Raw genomic sequence first — 21,865 nt, 5'->3', positions numbered from 1 at the left:
GCAATCCAGTGTGTAGACTTTCAATTTAGTTTGATAAACCTTCTGACACGCTCCCATTATCAGAGACTACAGTTAGAGTTTGCTTTTATTTGTTTATACATATGCAATAAAAATCGGAGGCACTCTCCAGGGAATACTATATATTTATAGTTATCTATATAGTATGTATAATTTACATCCAAATCTGTCCAAAATGTCACCACAATTTGTATCATATTAAACATTTGTGTGAAATTGTCATTAGCATTTGAATTCTCTAGTTATGGCCAAAAGTGAGGTCACAGTGACCTTTGACCTTTGACCACCAAATTCTAATCAGTTCATCCTTGAGTCCAATGACACAAAGTGATGCAAAGAAATATCCAAAATCCCCTCTGTAAAAACATTCGACTAACATGTCAACAAAATGAAACAAGAATTTTAAATCTGGCTTTATGCAATGTTTACATTTCTGTACCAGAAAAGTATGCAATTTAGCACATCATTAATAAGAAAATGCCTCATTTGCTTTTTTAAACATACACTTTCAGAAAACTTGTAATGTAAAATGTACTTGCCTTAATGTAAGTAATGAACTGAGGAAGTTTGGTGGTCATGTCTGTTAGTTAAAGAAATACCATATAGTGTGTGTGATCGCAGGTTATGGCCTTTGTAAATGTGAGTTATTAACACTTAACAGAAGATTGTTGTTTGTAGGCCTTTTTACCTTAATATGATTATTATACTTATGTTTAGATTTTAATAAGAGGAGGCGTAATGTTGGCTTATTTAAATCTTATTATGTAAACTTTGTACTGGGCCTTTAAAGGGGTTTCGCATCCGGAGCAGCGCGTTCATATCCCCGGACAGAGAGCCAGTGTCCTGCCGATGACAACCCATCTCTGACGGGTGTGTTTACAGAGGGTGAACAGGTACACCTCACTTATTCCTGTCGGTAAAGTAACAACATGGTGAAAGAGTTTGATATTCAGCTGCAGTGTTGCTCGTTAGCGGCCTGAGAGCTAAAGAGTGGAGGCGTAGGCCAAATGGAAAGATGGAGGCGGGTTGTGATCGATTGTTTACATATAGCTTTAGCTAACGTTTGCACTGGAGAGTCACTTTATAGAAGATTACTTTTTGTCTTGCTGAAACACAAAGAGTAATATTTTCCTTTTAGAAAAAGCCAATATGTTAACATTACTTTACCGATGGCGCTAAACTAACATTGATGGTCCAGTGTACTCGGAGTAAGTGCCAATCTCCGTTTAGAATTGGGACAGTTTCACATTAATGTATTTTGTGTCGACAAACCTTAGTGAAACTATAACAAGTAGATCGTTTTAAACGTGTTTTATCACTTCATGTAATTCGGCTTTCAGCTATAAGCATTATTTAACACAATTTAATCTTTTTTGCCTAATTTACAGGCTACACACCACCAGGTTACCAGTTAACGTTAACTTCGCTAACAGTTAGCTAAATAACGTTAGCCTATAATTAGATTTGTTTTGTTACCCTGTGTTTGAGTCGTTAAACGCCGAACTGACGAGTGGACAGTGCTTCCGAAAATATATTGAAACCTAATGTTTTTTGATTAACCGCTGAATAACTAACGTTAGCTAGCTTATGAGACGGACACGCTTACTCGTGTTAAATTGACATGTTTTTAAACCAGGTCTGGTTCTCAGTCACACTATCCATGAGCGCGTCAGGTTTGGTTATGATGATATAGTGATGATTGTGATTGAGGCAGGTGGTGATAGTTAGTTTATTATCTTTAGTTCATGTATTGGCTTAATGTCAAATATAGTTTATATAGTGTTTAATGTCAGGAGAGACTACAGTTGTGTATTCTTACACTAAATATATTGTATTTGTATATGCAGGTAAGACTGTAACAGTTAAAGGTGCAATGTGTAAAATATGATCCAAAGTAATATAGGGCAGAATGTCACCTCTACTACTGGGACCATACGAAAGGCAAACAAACTGCTGTCAAAACAACACTGCTATCTTCTAAACTTCACATGTGGCTTCGCTACAGTTTATGTTGGCCATCTTTGTGTTTACTGTGCCACTAACCGGGCTGTACTATCCGTGTACATTTTGATAGTTTGTTTATTGGCTTGGGTCCCGGTTGGCAGAGGCGAGGGAGCTAACTGCTAACGGAAGTAAAGTCTACTCCCAGACAGGCCGGGCCGGGGCTACTCAGTTAGATGCTCATTTCTGTAGATCTCTGCAACACAACACCGAGACGTCTTTGACACCGTTACTGCGTCACATTCTGTTGATAATGTTCATAATTCTGAATGTTTCAAACTAAAATTCTGTCCATATCTTACACATCGCATCTTTTTTAAAGACAAAATATAAAATTCACGCTATATCTGTATTTGTCCTGAACAGGTGCGCTGCTGCTGGCCCGGTCCACGATGGCCCAGAACCAGGTGATCCTGCAATTCCGCTTCGCCACATTTGGGGACTCCATGCTGCAGAAAATGAACCTCCTACGACACCAGAGACGCTTCTGCGATGTCACTGTGCGCATCAACCAGCTGGAGGTCCCCGGTCACAAGGTAGTGTTTGCTGCCGGCTCGTCGTTCTTGAGGGACCAGTTCATCCTTCAGCAGGACTCCAGGGAGGTCCAGATCTCAATGATCCAGGAGGCGGAGGTGGGCCGGCAGCTGCTGCTGTCCTGCTACACGGGTCAGCTGGAGTTTCCTGAGCTGGAGCTGGTGCACTACCCTCACCGTGGCCAGCTTCCTCCAAATGGGCCACATTGTGGAGCAGTGCACTCAAGCTCTCAGCAAGTTTATCAAACCTGCACACAAGCTGGAGGTGGATGTGGGTACGAGGAGGGAAAAAGAAGAGGGGTCATCCTCCCAGACCAAGAGAGAGCAAGAGTGCTCTCAGGTTCGAACTGTCCATCAGGAGGAGGACGAGGAGGAGGAGGTGCAGGTTGGGGGTGACAACAATGATGATGATGTGATCATACAGCCTATGTCCCCTCTTCAGATCTTAGGCAAACGTCCAAAGCAAGGCGTGGTGGAGAGTGATATCACTATAGTAAAGGTGGAGTCTGTGTCTGACGGAGCAGAAAGCTCCATCACTGGTCACTTCCCTACCAGCCCACGTCCTTCCCTCCACTCTCCTGAGCCCCAGCACTCCCTCATCAACTCCACTGTGGACAGTCGTGGCAGTGACACGGCGGTTCCACCTGGCGTGGCCAGATACCCGCTCAGTCCTCCGCCTCCATCCCCTCCTGCAGAGAAACACAGTGTGCACCAGAGGAGCTACGACAAACCTCTGCAGTGGTACCACCAGTGCCCCAAGTGCACCCGGGTCTTCCGCCAGCTGGAGAACTACGCAAACCACCTCAAGATGCACAAGCTGTTCATGTGCCTGCTCTGCGGCAAGACCTTCACGCAGAAGGGCAACCTGCACCGACACATGCGCGTCCACGCCGGCATCAAACCCTTCCAGTGTAAAATCTGTGGGAAGACCTTCACTCAAAAGTGTTCTTTGCTGGATCACCTAAACCTGCACAGTGGGGACAAGCCACACCGCTGCAACTACTGCGACATGGTCTTCGCTCACAAGCCTGTTCTCCGCAAGCACCTAAAACAGATCCACGGGAAGAACAGCTTCGACAACGCGAATGAACGCAACCTGCACGACGGAGGGCTTGACTTTGATTTTGGGCAAATCTGAAATATTTGGACTTTTTTCAGTAGAATGTCATGTAAATGCAGACTCCCCCTCAGACAGCTGGAGCGTAGCGCCCGTTATTCTTTGTGTGAGAGCACAGACCCGAGTTGGGAAGTCGCTCCTCCCACTTCGGTATGTTCATGAGCTCACACACGTGGAAGATGTGCTGTATTTTATTGCTCAAAGCGTGTAAACAACCTGTAATATCTGTTTCTGTTTATCTGTTGCTATTCAGACTCGAGGGGGCGTCACCGGAATTTCTCCAGTCGGGAACTAATTCTTCTGATTATTCAGAAATCACATGAATGCAACACAAATGTCCTATCTTGTAATGTTTTGTGAAACATAATGCGTGTATCCGCCCCAAAATGTACTGGGTTCTTCTTCGGTCCATGATCCACTCTTTCACTAAGTTTCATGAACATCGGGGCTGTAGCGTTTCTGTAATCAGACGGAGCTGAAGGTAGGCGGGTTGGCGGGTTGGCGGAGGTAAAGTGTCATCCTGGTGCGTTTAACTGGTGAATACAAACATGAAAGAAGAAGTTCTCCTGGTCTACATTTCACTGGAGTTTCATTACTGTCGACTGCTTTTTAATTTTCTACAATACATTGTAGATGCCTTCGTATCGTACTTGAACATTGTGCACTGAAACACAACATATTGACTACTTCATTAGTTTTATTGATGAATAAACATGTCTTTGTGTCCATGTTGTCCAGTGGATAAAATATCCATATGTATATTGTGTATACAGTCTACTGTAGCCTTTCTGTCTTACGTGTGTGAATATGACGACATAACTAAACGAAACTTGAAAGAGGGTGGGCAGAAAAAAGGTTTTATTGAAGGCAAGCTACGCCGGTGACAAATGGACGCCAAAGTATCGATGGGAACTGAAATGGTTCTTTTTATACAGACTTTATATGAGATGCTATTGGACCAGAGTGACATTGTTTCTGTCCTGTGTTCATGGTTCAATGTGTGTTATAAATAAAAACTGACACTTCTCTCCACCATTCATGCACATGAGAATTCTGTTTATGGAACTACAGCACAGACTAAATGTAAATACTGCACCCCCGATGAAATGTTAAAAACTAAGTTCTGATTTAGTTTTAATACTGACGGATCTCTAATTATGTAGATCATCATTTTACAGTGAAGAAAAAGCACAAATGTTTCAGCCCCCTCAGCACGGAGGCTTTAATCAGTTAACAGTTTGCAGTGTAAGTATCTGAAGGTGTGAATGTAAATGTGTGGCGAGGCAGAACACGGGTCCGTTGTGCCGGGCGCCACTGGAGCAGTTGCCACTTTGCAAACCATTTTGTTAAATTTGCATCTATTTCTTGACCTTTTGAACATAAAGAGCGACGACATAGAACAAAACCTGCACCAGCAAACAAAGCTTCAACATTAGAGACATTTAAATACACAGGCAATAAAGTTGTTTGTGGAAAGAAAAGTTAACATCGCTGACGGAGAACCAAAAGGACATTTATTTTAAATTAGACAGAAAATTATAAAAAACTTTTATTCTTTTATGTCACATCTTCATTGTATCTTAATTACTCAAACTGTAAGATAACTAAAAATGGCAACCATACTTGTATATCCCACATCCCATTACAGTTCAGCCGACGCTTTTGTCCAAAGTGACAATAAGTGCGAAGAATCCTGCAGGAACATCCGCTTCAAACAGGTGAAATCCTTTACGTGCAGAACAACAGCTTCAATAAGACACAGAAAGTTCAACATACAGAAACCATAGAGTATGAATTCAACTATTAGCTACACACATGTTTTTACCAGCCTTTAACTCCGGCTGCACAACATGCTGATTATTATTCATCGTGACCCTGCACGTTAAACACATCGAGAGGGACTCAGTAAAACACTATTAATATTGTTCTATTGGTGCCTTTTGTTAAAGTTAAAGGCTTTATTGACTGTGTGTGTTGTGATCACTTCAACGCTCATTTTTTAAATACTTTTTAAGTATTAAAGTATTAAAGTATTAGCATCAAGACGGAGTTAAAGCACTAAAAGTACTTATTCTGCACATTCGGCCCATTTCAGAATAATATATATTATATTGTTCATCACTTTAATGTTGCAGCTGGTATATATATATATATTTACTATATATATATTTTTTGTTTTACAATGTATTTATTTTTTTACTATATATAGATAGATTATATAATATTTACTATATATATATTTACTATATATATATTTTTTTTACAATATATATATTTCTTTTTACTATATATAAAATATATTTTTTCTTTTACTATATATATATATATGTATATATTTTTTTTTTTACTATATATATATTTTTTTTACTATATATTTTTTTTACTATATATTTCTTTTATTTTGTTATATATATATTTTTTTTACTATATATATATTTCTTTTTACTATATATAAATATATATTTTCTTATACTATATATAGAAAAATATCTTTTTATTTTACTATATATATATATATATATTTTTTTTACTATAGTATATATATATTTTTTTACTATATATATATAGATAGATATATATTTACTATATATCTATTTACTATATATTTTTTTACTATATATATATACTGTTGTGTAGCTTGTGAATTTAACCAAATGATTGATAAAGTTTTATCTTAAACTATAATATGACATGATTACAAGCTGTCAGGTAAATGTAATGGGATAAAAAGTTCAATATTTCCCTCTGAATTGTAGCGGAGTAGAAAGTAGATAGTAGCAGGAAATGGGAAATACTCACATAAAGTACAAGTACTTGAGTAAATGTACTTAGTTACAGTCCACTACTGTAAACTGCTCTTTGTATTGTGTGACACTCGCTCTATGCAAACGTATAATTTATTCTGATCGTCTCTGACTGGGTTTATACTCCATGTGCACTGCATGTAAAACCTGCTGAGGCCGAAGATCATTTGATAGGTATTATATGAATAAGTGCAGCTGTGTCCACTCTTCATTGCTGCACAGTGCATCCCTGGAGGTGGCAGCGATGAGCAGGACCGCAGGCTGCTGGCAGAGCTGCGTGCGTCACGTGTTTCATTATGAAACAGTTTAAAACGTTGGTTATTCCAAACGTCCGGGTAGGATGTGTCTTCAGGTTCACGCAGCTCCTGGTGCTGCTGTATGTGGTGGGGTAAGTAACATGGAGTTACCACTCATATTCTCATTGTGTATTAATCGTTTGGTCTATAAAATGTCAGAAAATAGTGAAAAATGTTCGTCCCAGTTTCTCAAAGTTCCATGTGATGTCGTTAAAAGTCTTGTTCTGTCGCTTTAATATCATATAAAACAAAGAAAAATTGGAAATCTACATATTTGAGGCTGAAAATATAATTTTCTGACAGTTTTGCAGGAAGAATCACTTATAACGTATAAAGTGTGAAGTGCTGCAGATCTAACCACCACTAATATTACTAATACTAAATATTGTTGCTGCCTGGTGATTGGTCCGCTGTGACCCGGCAGGTATGTGTGTGTGGTGCAGAAGTCCTACCAGGAGAAAGAATCTGTCGTCAGCACCGTCACCACTAAAGTCAAAGGTTTCGCCTTCACAAACACGTCTACCGGTAATTGGAAGTTTTGGGATGTGGCTGATTATGTTATACCACCTCAGGTATTTAAACATCTTTATTACAAGAACACACAAACTTTAAGGAATATAATAATAATTACTCATCACGTTATCTTGAGTTCTGCACGTGTTTGAACAAAGAATCAGAAAACTGGAGAGTCATTAATACAAATTGTGTGACCTGTGTGATCTGTGTGATCTGTGTGACCTGTGTGACCTGTGTGATCTGTGTGACCTGTGTGACCTGTGTGACCTGTGTGATCTGTGTGACCTGTGTGATCTGTGTGATCTGTGTGACCTGTGTGACCTGTGTGATCTGTGTGATCTGTGTGACCTGTGTGACCTGTGTGATCTGTGTGACCTGTGTGATCTGTGTGATCTGTGTGATCTGTGTGATCTGTGTGATCTGTGTGACCTGTGTGATCTGTGTGATCTGTGTGATCTGTGTGATCTGTGTGATCTGTGTGACCTGTGTGATCTGTGTGACCTGTGTGACCTGTGTGATCTGTGTGACCTGTGTGACCTGTGTGACCTGTGTGACCTGTGTGACCTGTGTGATCTGTGTGATCTGTGTGATCTGTGTGACCTGTGTGACCTGTGTGATCTGTGTGACCTGTGTGATCTGTGTGACCTGTGTGATCTGTGTGACCTGTGTGATCTGTGTGACCTGTGTGATCTGTGTGACCTGTGTGACCTGTGTGATCTGTGTGATCTGTGTGACCTGTGTGACCTGTGTGATCTGTGTGACCTGTGTGATCTGTGTGACCTGTGTGACCTGTGTGACCTGTGTGACCTGTGTGATCTGTGTGATCTGTGTGACCTGTGTGACCTGTGTGATCTGTGTGACCTGTGTGCTTCTCTTCTGTCTGACAGGGAGAGACATCACTATTTGTTTTAACCAATATGGTCGTCACCCCCCATCAAACTCAGACACGATGTCCGGAGGTGAGTCCCTGACACTACCTGGTGTGGTGTTCATGCTCTGACCATTTTAATGGGGATTCAGAACACTTCAGAATTTAATGATTGATTAATAATTTACTGTCCTAACGAATCGATTGATGTTTGCGTCTTATATCAGAAACTCATTAATATCTTATGTATTAATATCCACAGTACAAACTCAGATCTTCATGACATGATGTAATCCTCACTTTTGGAAAGCTGGAACCAGCAAATATTAAAACATTTTTTATTGGGTTTTGCAGGATTATACAACGTTTGTATCAGAACACACAGAGTGAACCACAGAGAGAACAAGCAGATAAGGCAGAGTGAAACAAGAGAGTGCAAATGACACGAGTGACACAAGATGAACGAGATGCAACAGTTTGAAACAAGGCACGCGAGAGTGAACAAGAACACGAGATGACTGAAACCACATAGAGTGAACATTCGAGAGTGACCACCAGAGTGAACCATAGAGTGAACACTGCAGAGTGAACACGCAGAGTGATACACGCAGAGTGAACACCAGAGTGAACACGAGAGTGAACACGAGAGTGAGACACAGAGTGAACACGAGAGTGAACACGCAGAGTGAACACGAGAGTGAACACGCAGAGAGAACACGCAGAGTGAATCACGCAGAGGAACACCAGAGGTGAACACGCAGATGGAACACCAGAGTGAACACGAGAGTGAACACGAGAGTGAACACGCAGAGTGAATCCTTAGGGAGTGAACACGAGAGTGAACACGCAGAGTGAACACGCAGAGTGAACACGATAGTGAACACGCAGAGTGAACACAAGAGTGAACACGCAGAGTGAACACGCAGAGTGAACACGCAGTAGTGAACACGCAGAGTGAACACGCAGAGTGAAAACTCAGAGTGAACACCAGAGAGAACACCAGAGTGCACGGAGTGAACACGCAGAGAAACACGCAGAGTGAGAACACGAGAGTGAACACGCAGAGTGAAACACGAGAGTGAAACACGCAAGTGAACACGCAGAGTTCATTGCAATAACTTGTTTTTTACGTACTCAAATGTATTGATGTAATGTATTTAATCACAAGAAGATCAATCAGTGTTCACAACTAATGGTTACTGCACATTTTTCCTTTCATTAAATTTTACAATTTCCCTCCTGTAGATTGAATGTGGTTTCCTGCACTGTCCTGATTCAGTCATGCTGTGGGATGAGTGTCCACTGTGGCTCGCAGGTTGTTTTCAGTGTAACTGCTATGTCCATTCGGAGAGGAGGTTCTTAGTTTGTACCGCCAGTGGAGAGGGACGGAGCCTCGCTGCTCTGTCAAGGTGATGATGAGTGTGGTTACCTGCGCCAATCAAGTCTGATGTAAGACATGTTACTGGCTTAGTTAGAGAAAGTCTGATATTGGTTAGTACTAAGCAAGTGGTACGCAGAGTGAACACGCAGAGAGAAACACGCAGAGTGAACACGAGAGTGAACACGATAGTGAACACGCAGAGTGAACACATAGAGTGAACACGCAGAGTGAACACACGCAGAGTGAACACATTCAGAGATGAACCGCATAAGAAGAAACACGCAGAGTGAACACGAGAGTGAACACAGAGTGAACACCGCAGAGATGAAACAACTAGAGTTGAACACGCAGAGTGAACACGCGACTAGTGCACCCGAGGACACGAGAGTGGAACACGCAGATTAGAACACGAGAGTGAACAATAGCAGATGAGAACACCAAGTAGGTGAACACGCAGAGTGAGATAACAATGATTAGTAAACAACGCAGAGTGAACAACGCAGAGATGAACACGAGAGTGAGAACACGAGAGTGAACACGGCAGAGTAGAGAACACGCAGAGTGAACACATGCAGAGAGGAGAACACGAGAGTGAACACGCAGTAGTGAGAACACGTACAGAGTGAACACGCAGAGTGAGAACCAGAGAGGTGAACAGCAGAGTGAACAGCAAGTAGTGAAACAGCAGAGTGAAACACGCAGAATGAAACACGAGAGTGAACACGCAGTGAGAACACAAGAGTGGAACACAGCAGAGTGATAACACGCAGAGTGAACACGCAGAGTGAACACGCAGAGTGAAGAGAGGACACAAGAGTGAACCCAGAGTGAACGTCAGAGTGAAGCACGAGAGTGAACACTGCATGAGAACACGAGAGTGAACACAGAGTGAACACGCAGAGTGAGAACCAAGAGTGAACACGCAGAGGTGAACACGCAGAGTTCAATTCAATATAACTTGGTTTTTACGTACTCAAATGTTTGTATGTAATGTATTAATCACAATGAAGATCATATCAGTGTTCACACGTGTTACTGGAACATTTCATGCAGTAACACTGCAATTTTCTCTTTCATTAAATTTTACAATTTCCCTCCTGTAGGAGTTGACTGTGGTGTTCCTGCACTCGTCCCTGATTCAGTCATGCTGTGGGATGAAGTGTCCACTGTGTTCCGCAGGTTGTTTATCAGTGTAACTCTGGATATGTCCATGTCGGAGACGGAGGTGTCTTAGTTTGTACGCCAGTGGAGAATGGGACGGAGCCTCGCCGCTCTGTCAAGTGTGATTGATGAGTGTTGGTTACCTGCCGCCAATCAAAAGTCATGATGTATAATGTTACTGTGCTTAGTTAGAGAAAAGTCTGATATTGGTTAGTACACGTGTACCCGGTGAAACGACGAGCACTAGTGAACACGCAGAATGAACACGCAGAGTGAAGGAACACGAGAGTACTGAACACGCAGAGTGTAACACGAGAGTGAACACGCGAGTGAACACCGAGAGTGAACACACAGAGTGACCATGCAGAGTGAGAACACGCAGGAGTGAACACGCAGAGTGAACAAAGAATTGTATATGATAAATGATCATTTCAGTGGGTGAAACTCTGTCTTTAACATCAATTTCAACATCTACATGATGCGCTGTTGAGAAATCAGTGTGAGAGCCCTGTTTTTAAAGCTCATGCTAAAATGCTTTGGGACGGCACGTCGACATGGGCAGTGTGGTGTGTACCCATGTGAAGGACGGAATCACACCAGGAGCCGGAGAAACTCCCAGTCCTGTGCAGAGAGTGGACGGTGGGAGGATGTGATCTTGTGTGAGTGCAAGTTTGAGCAATATATTGATGAATACTGTTAATCTAAAGTTCGTAATTTGTTGCAATATTAGGCAATAATCATATTGGAAAGGTAGTTATATCATGTACACTATATGTTTCATGTGTGATAGAAGCAATGCTATTCCAACCGCAACAGAAAAGAGAAATAGAAGTAAGAAGTAAATGACAGACGACCATCAGCAGGACGTATAAGATGTAGAAGCAACAGAGAGAAAAATAAAATAAGTAAGGAAGTAGTAGGATGTAAACAGATATAAACAGAGAAACAGAGAGATTGAAACAAGTGAAACATAAAGAAAAAAAAAAAATCAGAAAATAAACAGTAAAGAAAGACCTAGTAAGAAAAAATATATATAAATATCAATCGAAATGAAAAAAACAAAATATTAGTCTTAAACAGTTATAAAGCCGTAAATATACATTAAAGTGAATCAAAATCAGGAATAACAAATAATATAACTAAACATTCAGAAATAAAGAAAAATAATAAAAGAAATGGAAAGAATAAGATAATATTAGTATGAACATAAAAAAGAAATGAAAACATTAACATTTTCCAAAATAGATATACAGAACAATAACAAAATGTAAAAAAATTGCAATTTGTCAGATACAGACAAAATCAATCAAGCCTTTAATAATTACTCATTTCTAAATGTTTCCTTTATTGGCCAATATATATATGCATCTCTAGCAAAAACAATCTTTTCATATAACTTTCGGTAACAAATAAACCTTTTTCCCCAAAATGCCAACTAAAATATAAGTATACCATGCTTTGTAAATAGTTGAGGTATGAAAATGTAGTAGGGTGCCACTTATATTCTCTATAAAGTTGCATATTAATTTGAGTAATGATTATTGCTAACATAAGAGTTTCATTATGTGCACAGAAAACATATAAAGAGAGTTTACTACTGGCTCTCATTACTCATCTTGGAGGATGGCATGTGTTATATTTCCTGTTAACAGCACCCAGTCTGTGCTAACGTCTGTGTGCAGAAATAAGCTGCGGCCCCCCCCCTAACCCTCCCCCATACTACCTGCTGTGGGATGGCAGCGGTGCACCGGGGAGTGTGCTGCTGTATGGTGCTGGATGGATTTACCAGGAGGCTGGGAATAATCATGTCGACATGTTTACTGTCAGGACAGTGGGGGGAAGTTCTGTGCAGTGCAAAGGTACAGTGATACAGTGACACGCAGACATGCATCTATTCCCCCGTGGAAGATTCATTATTTTTAACAAGTGTTTGATATATTTGTGTTATCTGGTCAGTATACATGTCTCCCTTGTATTGCTGTTATGGCTCTATGTGTGTGCTTGCTGCAGGTTTTGAGGTAAATGAGGTGAAGAATAATATTTTTCTTCTTTCACATTATCCCGAGTGCGCTGGTGTTCGAGCATAACGATTATTTACATTGTGATAAATTTTAAATATTTTCTAGATTGATTGTTTGGTTATAAAAAATGTTCATCCAAGTTTCCAAAGTGATGTCTTTAAATGTGTTGTTCTGTCAAAACACAAAGATATTTCACTTTATTATGATATGAAACAGAGAAAATACATAAATCTCCATATTTGAGGCAGTGTTTACCTGAAATATTATTTGCCAGATGTATTTTCTTTATTCCTGTGGCTGAATCCACGCTGACTAAATGTTGCGTCATTTATTTGACGTCTTTTTACCCCCTGAGACCCAAACCAAGCTATATGTGTGGAACATATATATAATCAGGGCCCACACTACTTGCTGTCAGTTAACTAACACTCAGTGTCGTTGTGTTCCTTAGCTAAATGTGGCCGGCTCCCTTCCTCCCCAAATCCGAGGGTGGTTGGCACAACATGAGTGTCGTGATCCACCGCGTTGGAGTGGACATCACAGCTGGGGGGCGGGCAACGTGTCTGTGTGTGGCAGCTCTGGGGAGTGGCAGACAGCGACACTGAGATGCATCGGTGAGTAAAAACCACACGAGGTTACAATGATGCATAGGCCTGTAACAACACTGATGTGATAACTGGACAACATGTTATTAAACGTCACTCCATCAAAGGGCACATATTACATATTGTAGTGTTTATTACAATATGCGAGAGTCGCTTTTATTTATTTAGTGTATTTTAAGGACGGCTGGAGAAGACGGTTACTCAATGAAACTTAATCTACTGAACTAATTGTGTCTTTTAAATGGATTTTGAGTCAGTTATGATTCATGCTAGAATGCAAACAATTAACATTTTTTTATAATGTAAAACGATTTTTTATAAATTAAAACATCCCTTCGGTTGGTTATTACAGTAAGCATGTATTTTACATTTTTCACTTTCATTTTGTAAAAAACATTTTAATATGTATTAATGTATTAAGAAATGCAGATTACACATAATGGTGTTGGTACAAAATAAAAGCATCTGGATTTTATGATGTTGTGTGATGTTACTGGATGAGAACATCATTTGTAAAGAGATTTAACATGGCTAAAGGTGGAGATGTGTTGTACCAATCGCTCTCTATCTCTGACAGAAATAAAGCCACCTGTCCAGTCACCTTTGGGTCCTCAAAAGAAAAATGTCTGCGCTGGAGAGCGGAGAAGTATGAGGGGAGTGAACTGAAGATTACAAGGTGAATCTCATCCTGCTTTTTACTGGCAGTTCTCGTTATCGGTTATTTCAGTAATGTTCTTATTCTCTGGTTATATGTGTATGAAGAGTTTAGCATTTACATGCAACCAATAATGTAATCATTTTTCTGAAAATTAATAATGTCAGAAAAGAAATAAACATTTGCACCTATTCTAATCAATGTAATTAAACCCAGTAATGTTTCTCATTTGCATCGCCTGAAAGTTCTCTGGCATTTAAAGGGTTTTTAAGAAAAGGATCCAATCACAGATTTGTTCTAGTTTTAAAGAGAGGCCTGACCAGAAAGGTTTGAGAACCACCGCTTTACCTAAATATAATTTCCGGGTTCTTTTTTACACCCCTGTCATTTCCCGATAATCAAAGTTAGCATCACTTTGCATTGAGAAGGGCCACAGCATAATGTTTTGCAAGTGCAGGAAATTACCACAACTGCTGGTACATGCTAGGGATTCCCTATAATGCTACATTGTGAACAACAAATTGTGTGGAAATTGGCAGGAGAGCTTGTTAACATAGCATTAGTAGTTATCTCTTAGCTTTTAGCAGTTAGCTGTAGTAGTTAAAATTAGCTGTTAGCAGTTAGCTGTTAGTAGTTGCAGTTAATAATTAGCTGTTAGCAGTAAGCAGTTAGCTGTTAGTAGTTTGCAGTAATAATTACTGTTAACATTAGCTGTTAGTAGTTAACAGTTAGTGTTAGTAGTACAGTTAGTGTTTAGTTTAACAGTTAGCTGTTTAATAATTAGCTGTTAGCAGTACGCAGTAGCCGTTAGTAGTAATAATTAGATGTTAGCAGTAAGACAGTTAGCTGTAATAATTAGCTGTTAGCAGTAAGAAGTTAGCTGTTACTAGTTAGCAGTAGCTGTTAGCATTAATAATTAGCTGTTAGCAGTTAGCTGTTAGAGTTAATTAATTACGCTGTTAGCAGTTACCTTTTACTAGTTAGCAGTTAGCTGTTAGTAGTTAGCAGTTAATAATTAGCTGTAGCAATAAGCAGTTAGCTGTTAGTAGTTATCAGTTAGCTGTTAGCAGTAATAATTAGCTGTTAGCAGTTAGTAGTTAACAGTAGCTGTTAATAATAGCGTTAGCAGTAAGCGTAGCCGTTAGTAGTTAATATTAGCTGTTAGCAGTAATATTAGCTGTTAATAGTTAGCTGTTAATAAGTTAGCTGTTAGCAGTTAATAATAGCTGTTAGCAGTTAGCAGTTAGTTGTTAGCTGTTAGCAGTTACTTGTTAGCAGTTACCTGTCAGTAGTTAATAATTAGCTGTTACTAGTTAGCAGTTTAGCTGTTAGCAGCCGTGGAGTGAGGTTACATAGTGCACTATGGTGCGTTCAGGCTCTATTCAGTACAAATTAAAATTATAAAGTTATTATGATGTGTTCAATGTAGTCTTTTAAAACATTATTTTTGGCGAGAAAACAATATAAAATGATATTAGAGAGGGATGTTGACCTGTTTAACTTCCTAACAAAAACCTGTATGCAAACAGTATAAAGGAGTTTATGGTGAAGTACTTGGGATTTGTTTGTTTTAGTTTTTACTGTTGGTATCTAATTGGTATCGAATACCGTGGAATTTCACTGGTATTGGTATAGACTACTACATTTCTACATCCCAGTAGAAACCAGAATTTTTCTTTGCTTCGTGTATGGGGGTTTTGTGACTCTGACTCCTTCAGGTGACGTACGTGGGATCCAGAGACTTCCAGAGGTCCTTTCATGATAGGAGGAAGCAGTTTGTGAGCTCGAAGGCCGACCAGCTGGAGCTCTGTCTGAACCTGCTTCCTGTCACAAACTACAGCATCTCCATCACTGCAGTGTCCCTCCGTTCACAGCCAGCATCACCACCAGCACCAGCTTACCAGGTACCATCGTGCAGACAACTCTTACATTTACTCTGACTAAATGTTGAAACCTGGAGTTAAGTGCTTCACAAAGAATATAGACCTCTAACATATACCGATATGTGCATGGGGAAATAAAAATAAGATGAAATAACTGTCATATTAATTAGGGCCAATATAATTGTATAATGTATTTTCTTTATACTAGTTTTGTTGTTTTGTTCTTGTGTGTACGTTTTGTATGTATGTTGTTTGTATGAAAGGTTTTCTATTGTAAAGCGTCTTTGAGTATCTGGAAAAAGCGCCATATAAATTAAAATGTATTATTACTAACAATAACATTTGACAGTGCCTCCAGCACCAGCGTGTACTACAGAGAATTTGAAAACTCCTGTACCGACCTTGAGGCTCCGCAGATCAGCCAACACACTGACCCAATAAGGTAACCCACCGAGCATGTATGCTATATTTCATTATATATATATATATATATATATAATATCACATGCATACTAGGTCTGTCCCAGGATTATTGGAGCTGTACTTTCTTCAAACTTGAAGTTACTTATATTATACTTTACTATTATTGTCTAATGAGGACAAGAATCGAATTTAAACGATTCCCTTTTATTGAAACGGCTAAAAATGTGCAAAAATCACATCAATAGCCGATAAACATTAAATAAAGACTAAGGCCCAACAGATACAATGAAAGACCTGGCTTTGTTGAGACTTACTATCTTCTATATCAGGGAGAAAACCACCTGTATCAAAACTAGCAGCATCTAAAAGCAAAATAATTACATTTACACAACCACATGACAAAAATCAACACTTGTGATGCTCGTCAGAAAATATGACAACGACATTTGAAGTTTCATTAGAAAACATCAATATGAGCTTTGAAAAGACATTCAGTGCAGCCCTGCTTTATTTTCTTTCTTCATTTTGCCAGTTGTACCGGTGTTTGTGCTTCCTGTGGAGGGGATTGTGATGTTTGACTGTTCCTCTCTGCGAGCTCAAACCCCAAATAAACGCTCAGCAGAATACATCACTGCCCAGTTTGATGTCGACATGTCGGGACAGAGATGAACTTCACTGTCGGGGATGGACTCGACTGAGGAGGCTTCTTCAATGCACCACGGGGGAACGGCAGGAACTATATATCATGTACGCGCTGTCAGTCAGTGGAAATCGGTGGTATAAAAAGGTCACACACTAACTCTGACTTTTGTCTTCAGTGGGGTCATTTCCGGGACAAGTGGTCTCGGTATTTATCGGAAACATGACACCCGGCGCAATGCTATGTGACGCTCTTTAGTGACTATATAATAAATAAAATCAACAGGGATTTGGACAATATCATAATTAACTAACTAAACATACAGTTAATTTGCTCTCGTTCAAAGCCACCAGACTCCATTGACCAAAAGCAGTATAATTTTACCTCACTTATCATCATAAAACACACTTCATTCAAACTCAACAGAAAAAAAATACAACTCATCAAAACTGTGTTTGTTCGGCTTTCCACTATTCCAACAATCACCATCTCTGGTTTGATCAAAATAAACCTTTAATTCAGAGAAATAGATGTTATACGCCCTTCTCAAAGCCACCGGACTCCATTGACAGAAAACAGTATTTTAACCTCGCTGAAGTCTAAAAACAACATTGCACCATATATCCCCTGCACTCAGGACGTCCTGGTGTTTTTGGCATACGCGTTCATACTGTGTGTTGTGAATAATAAATATTTTGGTATAATGTGTATTTGAACGCACGATAAGTTTTGCCGGGGGTTAGGAAACGTTATCAAATTGCAGTTTACTGTTAAATTACCTGAATGTTTTCTTTCCTAGGCTTTAAAAAGTTCCTGCGTCCTGGTGGCTGAAGTAAGAAGGTAAAATACTCAAATCAGAAAGTCATTGTTTGTTATTTTATTAATTGAGAGATATTTTGGGAAAATACATTTTACACAGTCTGAAGATAGAAGGCAGTCCTGCTTCAAATAGGGTACTGATTATTTTATTGATTTATATTATTATTATTGAGTCTTATGTTATGCATTTTCTGACATCTTGTTTTAATATATCTTTAATCTTATTAATCTTTTTTACATTAACCATGGCATTCTTTGTCTGTACTACATTTGTTCTTACATTATTATATTATTATATTATTATTATTATTATTATTATATTATTATTATAATAACAAAGTATTTTATAAAGCACTGTAAAATGTAAAAAGAAGCAAGCTGCCGTTACTCTCACAGTCTCTCCTGTTGCAGGTACATCGTATGTTCTGAGGGTTTTCTTCTCTGTCGCGGCGGCGTTTATCGGACTGGTGGCCTTTTCATGATGTGCGGAATACAGTTCCAGCTGGTACGGAAGATAATACATATAATACAGGGAGGGGACGATATTAGGTTCATCGCAGGTCAGCAGAAAAAAAACTCACAATAAGTTGATTGTTTGGATAATAATCGTGAATATTCTCACGGAGTGATGTGAAAATACGTCAGAAAAGTAAAAGACTGATTATTTTAAATCCAGGAATTTCTCATGTAGAAAGACTTTATTTGTGCAGGATTATAATTTATGATGACTTTATTTAAGATTGTTGATAGTTGTTCACTAAAATGTGTCCTACTGTGATGTGATAAAAATATTATTATTGTTTATTATTACATATTTGTTATATATAATAACAGTTATAGTGATTCCAGTAGTTTTAGTGTCATTTTAAGAGTTCAAAGATGAAATACTGCATTTCCTACATTGTTTTGTTTCCTGCATGTAGTGAAAGTTATATTCACTAATGAAAGATGTTTTTGCACAAGTTCAGGGCTTATAATTGTAATTTATTGACCTGTTTTTTTGTCTTCTTTTCCATGGTTTTTCAAGAGGACAGCCACTCCTAAGTGCTGATGTCATTTTATTTGTGTTGTTTTTTATTACAGTCTTGACTTCCTATCTGTACGTTTTGTTTTGTACATTTTGTAAATAATTATAATAAACATTGTCTTTCACTGCATTAATGATTGATGATTATTGGATGTGAATCTTGGAACTAGAAGCAATCCAGTGTGTAGCTTTCAATTTAGTTTGATAAACCTTCTGACACGCTCCCATTATCAGAGACTACAGTTAGAGTTTTTGCTTTATTTGTTTATACTATGCAATAAAATCGGAGGCACTCTCCAGGGAATACTATATATTTATAGTTATCTATATAGTATGTATAATTACATCCAAATCTGTCCAAAATGTCACCACAATTTGTATCATATTAAACATTTGTGTGAAATTGTCATTAGCATTTGAATTCTCATAGTTATGGCCAAAAGTGAGGTCACAGTGACCTTTGGACCTTTGACCACCAAATTCTAATCAGTTCATCCTTGAGTCCAATGACCAAAGTGATGCAAAGAATATCCAAAATCCCTCTCGTAAAACATTCGACTAACAAATGTCAACAAAAGTGAAAACAAGAATTTTAAATCTGGCTTTATGCAATGTTTACATTTCTTACCAGAAAAGTATGCAATTAGCACATCATTAATAAGAAAAGCCTCATTTGCTTTTTAAACATACACTTTCAGAAAACTTGTAATGTAAAATGTACTTGCCTTAATGTAAGTAATGAACTGAGGAAGTTTGGTGGTCATGTGTTAGTTAAGAAATACCATATAGTGTGTGTGATCGCAGGTTATGGCCTTTGTAAAATGTGAGTTATTAACACTTAACAGAAGATTGTTGTTGTAGGCCTTTTACCTTAATATGATTATTATACTTATGTTTAGATTTAATAAGAAGGCGTAATGTTGCTTATTAAATCTTATATGTAAACTTTGTACTGGGCCTTTAAAGGGGTTTCGCATCCGGAGCAGCGCGGTTCATATCCCCGGACAGAGAGCCAGTGTCCTGCCGATGACAACCATCTCTGACGGGTGTGGTTACAGAGGGTGAACAGGTACACCTCACTTATTCTGTCGGTAAAGTAACAACATGGTGAAAGAGTTTGATATTCAGCTGCAGTGTTGCTCGTTAGCGGCCGAGAGCTAAAGAGTGGAGGCGTAGGCCAAATGGAAAGATGGAGGCGGGTTGTGATCGATTGTTTACATATAGCTTTAGCTAACGTTTGCACTGGAGAGTCACTTTATAGAAGATTACTTTTGTCTTGCTGAAACCAAAGAGTAATATTTTCCTTTTAGAAAAACCAATATGTTAACATTACTTTACCGATGGCTCTAAACTAACATTGATGGTCCAGTTGTACTCGAGTAAGTGCCAATCTCCGTTTAGAATTGGGACAGTTTCACATTAATGTATTTGTGTCGACAAACCTTAGTGAAACTATAACAAGTAGATCGTTTAAACGTTTTTATCACTTCATGTAATTCGCTTTCAGCTATAAGCATTATTTAACACAATTTAATCTTTTTGCCTAATTTACAGGCTACACACCACCAGGTAACCAGTTAACGTTAACTTCGCTAACAGTTAGCTAAATAACGTTAGCCTATAATTAGATTTGTTTTGTTACCCTGTGTTTGAGTCGTTAACGCCGAACTGACGAGTGGACAGTGCTTCCGAAAATAATTGAAACCTAATGTTTTTTGATTAACCGCTGAATAACTAACGTTAGCTAGCTTATGAGACGGACACGCTTACCTCGTGTTAAATTGACATGTTTTTAAACAGGTCTGGTTCTCAGTCACACTATCCATGAGCGCGTCAGGTTTGGTTATGATGATATAGTGATGATTGTGATTGAGGCAGGTGGTGATAGTTAGTTTATTATCTTTAGTTCATTATTGGCTTAATGTCAAATATAGTTTATATAGTGTTTAATGTCAGGAGAGACTACAGTTGTGTATTCTTACACTAAATATATTGTATTTGTATATGCAGGTAAGACTGTAACGTTAGGTGCAATGTGTAAAATATGATCCAAAGTAATATAGGGCAGAATTCACCTCTACTACTGACCATACGAAAGGCAAACAAACTGCTGTCAAAACAACACTGCTATCTTCTAAACTTCACATGTGGCTTCGCTACAGTTTATGTTGGCCATCTTTGTGTTACTGTGCCCTAACCGGGCTGTACTATCCGTGTACATTTTGATAGTTTGTTTATTGGCTGGGTCCCGTTGGCAGAGGCGAGGGAGCTAACTGCTACGGAAGTAAAGTCTACTCCCAGACAGGCCGGGCGGGGCTACTCAGTTAGATGCTCATTTCTGTAGATCTCTGCAACACAACACCGGACGTCTTTACACCGTTACTGCGTCACATTCTGTTGATAATGTTCATAATTCTGAATGTTTCAAACTAAAATTCTGTCCATATCTTACACATCGCATCTTTTTTAAGACAAATATAAAATTCACGCTATATCTGTATTTGTCCTGAACAGTGCGCTGCTGCTGGCCCGGTCCACGATGGCCCAACCAGGTGATCCTGCAATTCCGCTTCGCCACCATTTGGGGACTCCATGCGCAGAAAATGAACCTCCTACGACACAGAGACGCTTCTGCGATGTCACTGTGCGCATCAACCAGCTGGAGGTCCCCGGTCACAAGGTAGTGTTTGCTGCCGGCTCGTCGTTCTTGAGGGCAGTTCATCCTTCAGCAGGATCCAGGGAGTGTCCAGATCTCAATGATCCAGGAGGCGGAGGTGGGCCGGCAGCTGCTTGCTGTCCTGCTACACGGGTCAGCTGGAGTTTCCTGAGCTGGAGCTGGTGCACTACCTCACCGTGGCCAGCTTCCTCCAAATGGGCCACATTTGGAGCGTGCACTCAAGCTCTCAGCAAGTTTATCAAACCTGCACAAGCTGGAGGTGGATGTGGGTACGAGGAGGAAAAAGAAGAGGGGTCATCCTCCCAGACCAAGAGAGAGCAAGAGTGCTCTCAGGTTCGAACTGTCCATCAGGAGGAGGACGAGGAGGAGGAGGTGCAGGTTGGGGGTGACAACAATGATGATGATGTGATCATCAGCCTA

General features: G+C 39.4%; 2 protein-coding genes across 2 annotated transcripts in view; both read left to right on the top strand.

Moving 5' to 3' along the window:
• Positions 1-21,865, top strand: part of LOC115014037 (sushi, von Willebrand factor type A, EGF and pentraxin domain-containing protein 1-like) — an 88,054-nt gene that overhangs the window by 49,791 nt on the left and 16,398 nt on the right.
• On the top strand, positions 835-4,555 carry LOC115014056 (zinc finger and BTB domain-containing protein 26-like). Its single transcript, XM_029440701.1, is given in 3 exon segments — positions 835-888; positions 2,386-2,723; positions 2,725-4,555. Coding segments are annotated over 2 exon segments (1,278 nt in total). The 5' UTR covers positions 835-888; positions 2,386-2,411; the 3' UTR covers positions 3,691-4,555.

This window comes from Cottoperca gobio, chromosome 9 (genome assembly GCF_900634415.1).
Source record: "Cottoperca gobio chromosome 9, fCotGob3.1, whole genome shotgun sequence".
NCBI lineage: Eukaryota > Metazoa > Chordata > Actinopteri > Perciformes > Bovichtidae > Cottoperca > Cottoperca gobio.
The sequence above is the reverse complement of the archived record's forward strand: the minus strand, read 5'-3'. Positions and strand labels throughout refer to the sequence as shown.